The 10,830-nt window shown below is 42.7% G+C and overlaps 1 protein-coding gene across 1 annotated transcript; it reads left to right on the top strand.

The window, feature by feature from the left end:
• The first annotated feature begins 3,123 nt into the window (after positions 1 to 3,123).
• Positions 3,124 to 5,893, top strand: LOC108719175 (beta-1,3-galactosyltransferase 5). The gene has a single exon (XM_018267858.2). It carries the CDS (start codon positions 3,778 to 3,780, stop codon positions 4,729 to 4,731), a length of 954 nt encoding a protein of 317 aa, XP_018123347.1. The 5' UTR covers positions 3,124 to 3,777; the 3' UTR covers positions 4,732 to 5,893.
• The last annotated feature ends 4,937 nt before the right edge of the window (positions 5,894 to 10,830 follow it).

Raw genomic sequence — 10,830 nt, 5'->3', positions numbered from 1 at the left:
CTCCTGAACGAGCCTCCCCATTAAATATGAGGCGCTCGCGAGACCTTCTTATTGGTCCCTCTGAAGATTCACCTTGTTGCCATAGTTACCACGTCACATGACTCATCTAGTATTGGGGCAATCGCTCTGCACATGAACCTCCTGTGAGAGACGTTAGAAGTTATTTATTAGTGACAATTGAATGTAAAGTAACTTGTTCTGTACAACTTTATCACTATTCTCTATTTCTATTATTTCACTATTCTCTACGGGATTTTCTTCTTCTATTTTGTAACTATCGTAGGACATTGATCCCTTTTTAACTCTTCCTCTTGATTCATGTACAGAAATGTGTTTTATAATGAATTGAATGATGACATAAGTAGAGACACCCCAACATTCCCTTTACTCTCCATTCATTCCTATTGTACTTGGCTTATTAAATAATGGCTACCAACCCCCCCATTATTCATGTCACTCTTCATTTCTTTCTATAAACTATAAGTGCAGTAAATACAGGGAGTAAGTGCAGTAGATACAGGGAGTAAGTACAATAAGTACAGGGAGTAAGTACAGTAAGTATAGGGAGTAAGTACAGTAAATACAGGGAGTAAGTACAGGGAGTAAGTACAGTAAGTACAGGGAGTAAGTACAGTAAGTACAGGGAGTAAGTATAGTAAGTATAGGGAGTAAGTACAGTAAATACAGGGAGTAAGTACAGGGAGTAAGTACAGTAAATACAGGGAGTAAGTACAGTAAGTATAGGGAGTAAGTACAGTAAATACAGGGAGTAAGTACAGGGAGTAAGTACAGTAAATACAGGGAGTAAGTACAGTAAGTACAGGGAGTAAGTACAGTAAGTATGGGGAGTAAGTACAGTAAATACAGGGAGTAAGTACAGTAAGTATAGGGAGTAAGTACAGTAGGTACAGGGATTAAGTACAGTAAGTACAGGGAGTAAGTACAGTAAATATACTGAGGTAGTACAGTAAATACAGGGAGTAAGTACAGTAAATACAGGGAATAAGTACAGTAAATACAGGGAATAAGTACAGTAAGTATAGGGAGTAAGTACAGTAAGTATAGGGAGTAAGTACAGTAAATACAGGGAGTAAGTACAGTAAATACAGGGAGTAAGTACAGTAAGTACAGGGAGTAAGTACAATAAGTACAGGGAGTAAGTACAGTAAATACAGGGAGTAAGTACAGGGAGTAAGTACAGTAAATATAGGGAGTAAGTACAGTAAATACAGGGAATAAGTACAGTAAGTACAGGGAGTAAGTACAGTAAGTATAGGGAGTAAGTACAGTAAATACAGGGAGTAAGTACAGTAAATACAGGGAGTAAGTACAGGGAGTAAGTACAGTAAGTATAGGGAGTAAGTACAGTAAGTACAGGGAGTAAGTACAGTAAGTATAGGGAGTAAGTACAGTAAATACAGGGAGTAAGTGCAGTAAATACAGGGAGTAAGTACAGTAAGTACAGGGAGTAAGTACAATAAGTACAGGGAGTAAGTACAGTAAGTATAGGGAGTAAGTACAGTAAATACAGGGAGTAAGTACAGGGAGTAAGTACAGTAAATACAGGGAATAAGTACAGTAAGTACAGGGAGTAAGTACAGTAAGTATAGGGAGTAAGTACAGTAAATACAGGGAGTAAGTACAGTAAATACAGGGAGTAAGTACAGTAAGTATAGGGAGTAAGTACAGTAAATACAGGGAGTAAGTACAGTAAATACAGGGAGTAAGTACAGTAAGTATAGGGAGTAAGTACAGTAGGTACAGGGATTAAGTACAGTAAGTACAGGGAGTAAGTACAGTAAATATACTGAGGTAGTACAGTAAATACAGGGAGTAAGTACAGGGAGTAAGTACAGTAAATATAGGGAGTAAGTACAGTAAGTACAGGGAGTAAGTACAGTTATTAAGAACAGTAAGTACAGGGAGTAAGTACATTAAGTATAGGGAGGAAAATTTGCGAAACTTCGAAAAAACTCACAAAACTGCAAAATATTTGTGAAGTCAGTGGCCGTCAAAATTATTTTGATGCGCGAAAATTTTTACAAATGCAAGTTTTTTGATGCAGTGAATTTTTCAGCTACAAATTTTTGCAGCAGTTTTCAATTCTCAGGTTGACGAAATAACGCTTTTCGCACAAATCCATGGCTGGGGAAAAAATTCTCCCGTCACTACAAGAGGCGTGAGAACCGGCCTGTAGGCTAAAATCAAGTGCAGTATCTTCTGAGAAATTCATCTGCGAAAATTCAACAGCGTAAAAAATTTTTTGGACGCGTGTCGGAAAAGTTGCCCGTGTAGCGCGTCAACATTATTTGGACGCCCATTGACTTTCACGCCAATGTCAAAATTGACGCAGGCATCAAAATTCTAAATTTCAACCATTTTGCGAATTTCACGGGACAATTTTGCCCATCACTAACGAGAACCAAATGTAGCAAAATAAGTTGTTAGGCACCTCAGTCACATGGGCCACACCTCCTGCAGGTCATTTGTCTTTGTGGGGTCACATGTCCAGCCCTGATTATTGGGCTAAACAGCCGCACAGTGAGGTCGCCTTTAGGGTCAGGGCACAAGGGCAGATTCAGGGAGATTAGTTGTCCGGCGAAAAAGTCTTTGGGTGACTAATCTCCCCGAACTGCCTCCCGACGGCTAATATGTAAATCGCTGATGGGATGGCACTCGGGGCAATTCGTTTTGCGAAGTCGCCTGAAGTTTCCTCGTGAAAATCGAATCATTCCGAGTGCCATCCCGCCAGCTATTTTGGGGAGATTAGTCACCCGAAGAAGAGGAGATTTGTAGCCGGGCGACTAATCTCCCTGAATCTGCCGTGTGTCCTGATCCTAAGAGAGAGAGATACAGTAAAACTACAACTCTCACTTATCTGACAGCAGGATAATGAGGATTGTAGTTCTGGTATAACCTGCTTTTCATACATGACATATATTTCAATTAGTACATCTAGTTATATCCAGTCTGTGACCCGCAGAGCTAACAATCGGGCCTGCTGAGCTTTCTGTGCAGACTCCTGCACCCCCCTCCCCACCCCAATATTCTGTGTTGCTATTTGTCAGTAGGTGCCTCCCACCCTCTCCCTCAGCCCCGCCCCCGGACTTATTTACACAGGGCTCAGTACTAGTTCATGTTTGTGCACCACGTGGGGAGTGAGTTTAACCCTTTCTGTTCCGGGTAATTGAAACCATCTGCCTTTGTATAAAGTAAGACACAGCCCTTGTGATTCCCTGACAGTCGGATCAGTGCAGTGAGTGGGAACAGAACTCTACTGTTTGCCAGAGGAGCTGACGCTCTGCCCATTAGGGACCTTCCCCTTGTTGTGGTTGTGCAACTTGTGGAACTGACACTGCCTGGCCTATGGAACACAGCTCCTCACTCCTCACTCACAAGAACCAACAACAAGTTTCCGCAGATCCACCAGGATTTCATTCCCCCCTCTGCCTGGGACGTCTCTCCTCTTTCAGTTTCAGCAAAGCACAAACAAAGGGCAAGTCTGCCCCCACTCTGCCCCCACTGTGCCTGGGAAGAAGCCTTTGTGCTTGGGGCTAAGGACTGACAGCCAGAGGGGGAAGGGCAGAGGTTCAGCTCCCTGTTGTGTCACATTGTGGATTTTCGGAGATTATCACATTGGACTTTGCTCAGTCACATTGGGATGGTGAGGAGTCAGAGTCGCGCGGGGAGCTCAGAAGTGCAAGTCGTGTGTAAATGCCCCGTGGTCTCCAGTAGTGCCAGTGGGTAAGTCAATAAATACCATGCACTGCTTGCCCCATGGCTCACATAAGGACGTGGTATTTGAAGGTCTTACTCTGTGTTGGAACCTTCCTGCTCTTCATATTGGTTTGGTGCCATGTTACCCAACTACTGGGAGAACCTAAAGGAGGACTGGGCCTTGACTTGTCTCCCCTCTTCTCAGGAGACCTTGTCCAACCATCCTGCCCAGAAGGACTAGTGCTCCTCATCTTGGTCACCTCACACCCAGCTCATACCGAGCAAAGGAAGATCATCAGGAAAACTTGGGGCGCCCAAAGTGAGATGGCTGCTTACCCCTGGCAGGCAGTCTTTCTGATTGGACGTACACTGGACTTAGAACTGGACTGGCATCTCCATAAAGAGCATGTAGCCAACAGTGACCTCCTAATGGGGAACTACCTGGACACCTATCGGAACCTGACCCTGAAGGTGATGCATGGATTAAAGTGGGCAGTAGACAGGTGCCACCCTCGCTACATTCTGAAGACCGATGATGACTGCTTCGTCAACACTGACCGGCTTCCAACCTTCTTGGCTCGTACCAATAGGATCCGACAAGGTCTCTATGTTGGTTCAACATTCTCCAGGGAAAAGCGTGTTGTCATAAGGGACCCCTCCAGTAAGTGGTACGTCTCAAAGCAGAACTATGATCCAGACACCTACCCCCCTTATGCCAGTGGAATTGGCTACATCTTGTCTCTTGATGTGGCTCACACTGTGTTGGCAACGGCACAGACCACACCATCCATTCCCATGGAAGATGCCTATGTTGGGATTTTGGCTGACAGAGCAGGGGTCAAGCTCCTCTCCAGCACCAGATTTGCCAAACACAACCTCAAGTGGAGCATCTGCAACTACCGCTACCTCATGGTCATTCATCGGGTGTCCCCGGCAGAGCAGGAGTTGGCCCAAGGGAATGTCCAGCTGGCCAACACTGACTGTACCATGAACAAGGAGGTGAAACACTGGTAGTCACATAATGTTATGTGGGCTGTAGCTCGGGACTGGATGGGCCACCAACTGGAAATTTACAGGTCACGTTATAGTGATTCATGGGGAGAAGAACCAAGAACTGGAAACCCAACAGGACCAGGAGGTCTACATGTACTTACCTCCTGTGATCTCATGAGTATATAATGTATGTTCCTGCAAGGTTTGTAATAAATCAGTTATTTAATTACACTGAAAAGGAACAGAGGTCTGACCCCGTTATGCTGCTTAGCTTTCTGGCACATTGGTAAGTGTTCCCATTGGTCTATAGGCTAAAGGCTCAGTCAGTCAGTATTGCAATAGAAAAAGACATTCTCCATTAATAGTATTTCTCCCTGTGTGACATAAGCAGCATCTCCAATATCCTAATTATCATGTCCGGCCATATAGTTCTGCTCATCTTACTACACTTTTACTATCACTCACCAACCCTACTAACTACTGGGCCCAACAGCACAACATTCCATCACAATGTCACACCTCCCAACTGGGCCCTTATTAGTGGAACAGTCCCAATATTGACAGCTCATCCCGCAGTCCCGGGTTTGTTACTGAAACGTCCCAACTTTCTCTTTGATCTCCTGCACTGAACAGCCAGAGAAAGATACAAAGTTTCTGAAACTTAACTGGCTTTTGGCAGAGAGCCCAGAACACTCAGCAGGTGCACTTAGATACTTTTGTAATAATTTAAGATAAGCAAAGATACAATTGTAACAATTTATGATAAGCAGGTCTCTTGGGGAAACTGTGTCTTGGAGCTTAAAGGGCAATTCAGCTTCATTATCAAAACTGTAATAACACATAAAAACCACAGAAATGTGTTCAAACTTTTATAACCTGCCAAATTTTGTAAAATGAACATGGTAATTATGGGGTGTGGCCACAAAAAATGGGCGTGGTCAAATATTGTTGTCCCTCTTTCTATTTCACAAATGTTGGGAGGTATGAATGTTCATGGATCTGATCCCCATTGTGAGCAGCAGTTCTGCCCTGCTTTATGGCTGACATGCCAGTACCACAGTGGGTATGAACTCTATCCAATACCAGTGACTGTGGGTTTAGAGGATTCATTGTGACATAAAAATGAAAATGTAGAAAAGAACAAAAATGGTTGATTTATGAAATAAAATAAATTCTCATAACATGGACAATGTCTGAATTCCAAATATAACATAAGATATAATAAAGGACCAGAGTGGGGCAGACTGAGGGGCTTCTGCCAGAGGAGGGAAGGGGGAGGAGGGGTCGGTACAGGAGGGGTCGGTACAGGAGAATTATGTGGGTATCAGGACATCACATGACTCAGATCCAGCTCAGCAGTCGGTAACAATTCTCCAGGCCAATGTTCCGGCCCAGTTTGGAGCAGGTCCTAGAGGTGTCTGTGTTCTCAGTCATTGTCCTGCCCAACAGAACAGGGGGAGAGTAACAAGTCAGTATTATACCCAACACTGGTATTAATTACCCCTTGTCTTACACCCCCTGCACCCACCCAACTAACTCCCCCGTCATATTTACCCTTCCCCCAACAGTCTCTCTTACCATTCCCACTACTCATATCTGCCCCCCTATCTGTCTGTCCCACCTCCTTCCCCCCACCCTATATACTCAATTCCCTCCTTCCCCCCACCCTATATACTCAATTCCCTCCTTCCCCCCACCCTATATACTCAATTCCCTCCTGCCCCCCACCCTATATACTCAATTGCCTCCTTCCCCCCACCCTATATACTCAATTCCCTCCTTCCCTTCCCCCTCCACCTCTCATGGGGGTCAACTTACTCAACAGACCCATCGCCCCACTGTCCTGCCCAGTTGACTCCCTTAATCCAGTTTTCCTGCAATTTATATAGAAAGAACAACTTTAGGGCCTTTTCATAGGTTTTTCATAGTTTTATTGAAGCTCTAAATGTTTCGGATCACACGGGTCCTTCCTCAGGTCAATTTAACAAACAAATGTTCCCTCAGCTCCATCTAGTGGTCAGAGGACTAAATGACCAGAAGATACAGTTATACAATAATTGCACAGTAGCAGTATCATAGTAACTAAGTATCAGCAGTGTAAATAGTAACATGTCAATGATATTTCTCACCAGTCTTAGAACAATATAATCCAATTCAATTAAAGTGTCTGTATTGGAAGAATTAGTCCAGTTTTCAAGCTGTAAAAAATATAAATGGTCTTTAGTAATAAACCAGTTACAAAAACCATTTAAGTCTCATTCATCCCCAGTGAGTTCATTCTGTTTGTCCTTTGAGCTTCACATTTGAATAGAATTTATTTCTGTCGCCCCCTCACATTGGTCTTTCATTCTGCTCCAGGACCCTCAGACTTGCAGGTTCGTGTTTAGCTGAGTGAAATTGTCTCCTAACGGGACTGTGGGTTTTCTTGTCCATAGGATTAAAGTCACTAATGGACCTTTTGTGTTCATCGACCCTTATTCTCATTTATCTAGAAGTTTGGCCCAAATTAATCATTTCACACAGGCATTTTATAACGTACACACAGGCTGGATTTGTGGAAAGGCCTGGGCCTAGGGTGGCAGGATTTTAGGGGTGCAGCATGCTGTCCAACCACACTCACATTGGTTCAGAAACACTGGGGTCGGCAGGAGATACAATCATTTTTTAAATTTCCCATGTGCCAATCCCCATTGCTCTGGTCCAGATGATGAAAATTTGCACGAATAAAGGGGAGGGGACAGGGGAGACAAACAACAGTTGGACTAGGGGTTCCCACTATGTAAATCCGGCCCTGAATACACGACCCAATCTGAGTTACAGGTGAAATATCGCTCAACTGAAATCTTGTGACACTCAGTGGCTCTGGGATGTATTTACCTGTTATAATGGAATTGCAGCTGCTGCAAATTACACATAGAAATGTACCAAGTTTTGGGCTAATTAAATATCTGTACAGTAAATACAAAAGAACGTGCAGGAGAAAAAAAGTGATTCCGTTAGTTACGTTGTCTCCTGCCGGTCCTTTTTCAGTCTCTCGGCTGTACAACAATTTCACAAAAAGTGGGTCAGCGCCGAGGGCTACGGAGAAAACTAACAACAAAACTAAAATATCATGTAGTATTTTTCAACAATTCAATGTATTTCCATGTGTTGGAATAGGGAAAAAAAGGTGTGATGTTTTAGTTCTCCTTGAAATGGCGAGTCTCTAGTTGAAGGGGTAAAAGGTGTGAATTCCACTTTAAATGGGCCGATCCATCTTCCATGTTTGTGCACTTAATTCAAACGCTCCCACCAGATCCGACTAAAGAGCCGACTTACAAGAGTAGATTTCATTATTACATATAATAACCCTTATTCTCCCTCCTCCTCAGCAGCTCCGTACAGACATTTCATAGCGTTATACTGTTTTATTGCTAAAAGATTTTATAATTGAAATAAATTGCACTCACATTCTGTTTCCATAAATGTAATCGCCCATAAATAAGCTTCTTCACCAGTCGGATCTGAGATAAGAGTGTTGCCGGCGTCTCTCTCTCCCTCGTGGCTTTTCCCTGCAGCTCAATGTAAAGCCCCTCCTGCCTGACGCGTTTCACTGGACCAATCAGCTTCCTCAGAGGCACAGGGCCTAGTTCTCATAGTCTCCTTAAAAGTTGATCGCAACTGGTTGCCATAGTTACACTTCCCGGTCTTTGGCTCTCTGCGTTCCACCGGTCTACTTCCTAGTTATTAGTCATTCTGGTTAGTGATGGGCGAATAAATTCGTCTGGCACAAAATAACAGCGAAAATAAATTCGCAAATCTCCCATGAAAATTCGCCTGTGAAAATTCGTCGGCTGCAATTTCCGATTTTTCTGTGAAAACACTTGAATTACTGTTTTTTTTGTGAAAATTATGGAATTGCTCAATTTTTTTGTGAAAACGTTCAAATTGCTCGCTTTTAGTGAAAACGTTTGAATTGCTTGATTTTTTTGTGAAAACGTTCAAATTACTAGATTTTTTTGGGGAAAACTTTCGAATTGCTTGATTTTTAGTGAAAACTTTCAAATTGCACGATTTTTTTCATGAAAATGTTCCAATTTCACAAACGTTCCAATTTACAGATTTTTTTGTGAATTTTCTGATTTCGTGATTTTTCACTAATTTTCTGCCGTCTCGCGAATTTTGCAGGAAAACCACAAATTTTCCGGCGAAGCGAAACAGGAGAAATTCGCCCATCACTTCTTCCGTGTTTCTTCTGTCAGCCGGGTTGTCATGGCAACTAAGCGATCGTATCGCTAGGAATTAAGTTAAATGTGTATTCGCGTTTTTCTACGCTTTCCATCATTTGGTATCACTTACTCTGAAAGGTTGTGGAAAAAATTCTAAAAAAGGTTGTAGGAAGCATTTGATGATACACATATAATACAAATATCATTTTACATTTCCTAAAAAGTTTAAAAATATCTGGGTACACATAAAAAATACAAAATACAGATTTAGATATTCACCACATTGCACAGTTATTATTAACAGATACACAATATATTTATTTATCTGATCCTACAGCCGCGCTTTATACATGACATTGTATTAGTGGGACAGGGAAGAGAATAGGACTCCTAGAATATAAATAGAAATGATATAAATCTGGAATTGACATCAACATCCATTGAGCATAAACTTCCTGGACTTGGAGAGATATATATAAAAGAAGGCCAATTAAATTTTAAGACATTCTTTTAGAAAGTGGGAGTGTGTAATTATGTTCTTAAAGGAACAGTTCAGTATAAAAATAAAAATTGGGTGAATAAATAGTCTGTGCAAAATAAATAATGTATCTGATATAGTTAGTTAGGCAAAAATGTAATGTATAAAGGCTGGAGTGAGTGGATGTGTAACATAATAGCCAGAACACTACTTCCTGCTTTTCAGCTCTCTTGCTTTACACTGATTGGTTACCAGACAGTAACCAATCAGTGACTTGAGGGGGGCACATGGGTCATATCTGTTGATTTTTGAATCTGAGCTGAATGCTGAGGATCAATTACAAACTCACTGAACAGTTATGTCCCATGTGGCCCCCCTTATAGTCACTGACTAACTCAGAGTTAGAGAGCAGAAAAGCAGGAAGTAGTGTTCTGGCTATTATGTTACACATCCACTCACTCCAGCCTTTATACATTACATTTTTGCCTAACTGACTATATTAGATACATTTTTTATTTTGCACAGCCTGTCTATTTACCCAGTTTTTATTTTTATATTGAGGGAAAGGGGTGTTACAGGGAGAGCTGGGAAGTGAATCAGGGGTACAGGCTGATACATTAGATAGGTACAAGGAAGGGTCGGATGCTTTATTCACCAGTAGCTCCTCCCAGCAGACAGGAGGGAGCCAATGAGATTAGAGGAGGGAAAGGGGTGTTACAGGGAGAGCTGGGAAGTGAATCAGGGGTACAGGCTGATACATTAGATAGGTACAAGGAAGGGTCGGATGCTTTATTCACCAGTAGCTCCTCCCAGCAGACAGGAGGGAGCCAATGAGATTAGAGGAGGGAAAGGGGTGTTACAGGGAGAGCTGGGAAGTGAATCAGGGGTACAGGCTGATACATTAGATAGGTACAAGGAAGGGTCGGATGCTTTATTCACCAGTAGCTCCTCCCAGCAGACAGGAGGGAGCCAATGAGATTAGAGGAGGGAAAGGGGTGTTACAGGGAGAGCTGGGAAGTGAATCAGGGGTACAGGCAAGCCCAGAACACAAAGCCTGATCAGAATTTACCTGACTAACTCCTCCCCCTTAATTAGCAGACAGAGGGAAAGAGAAATAAACTGCTGTTTGCTTCCAGTATTTGGCCGAATCTTTCACTAATCCCTAGTTATTTTCCCTTTAACATCTACATCTGGTCTCCCCCAGTAGGTGTCACTGTTTGTTTCCCTATAAATATGTTCAGTCTCACTGGATCCCTATCACTGAGGGAGGGACGTGGGGTCCCCGGAATGTTTAATTGTGTGACATGAGCATCGTGGAATAAATTTGGGCCCCCCGTTGGCTGCATCAAACAGGTATTGGCTCTGTATTTATTCTACAGGAATATCACTGGCATGTGGCTGGGCCAGTACCAATCACTTACTCCAGCTTCTCAT

Source organism: Xenopus laevis, chromosome 1L (assembly GCF_017654675.1).
Source record: "Xenopus laevis strain J_2021 chromosome 1L, Xenopus_laevis_v10.1, whole genome shotgun sequence".
In the NCBI taxonomy this organism is placed as follows: domain Eukaryota; kingdom Metazoa; phylum Chordata; class Amphibia; order Anura; family Pipidae; genus Xenopus; species Xenopus laevis.
This window is presented reverse-complemented; position numbering and strand designations above follow the sequence as displayed.

Bases quoted from the DNA above. Each gene is read 5' to 3' on its own strand.
- LOC108719175 (XM_018267858.2), top strand. From the start codon at position 3,778: ATGGCTCACATAAGGACGTGGTATTTGAAGGTCTTACTCTGTGTTGGA.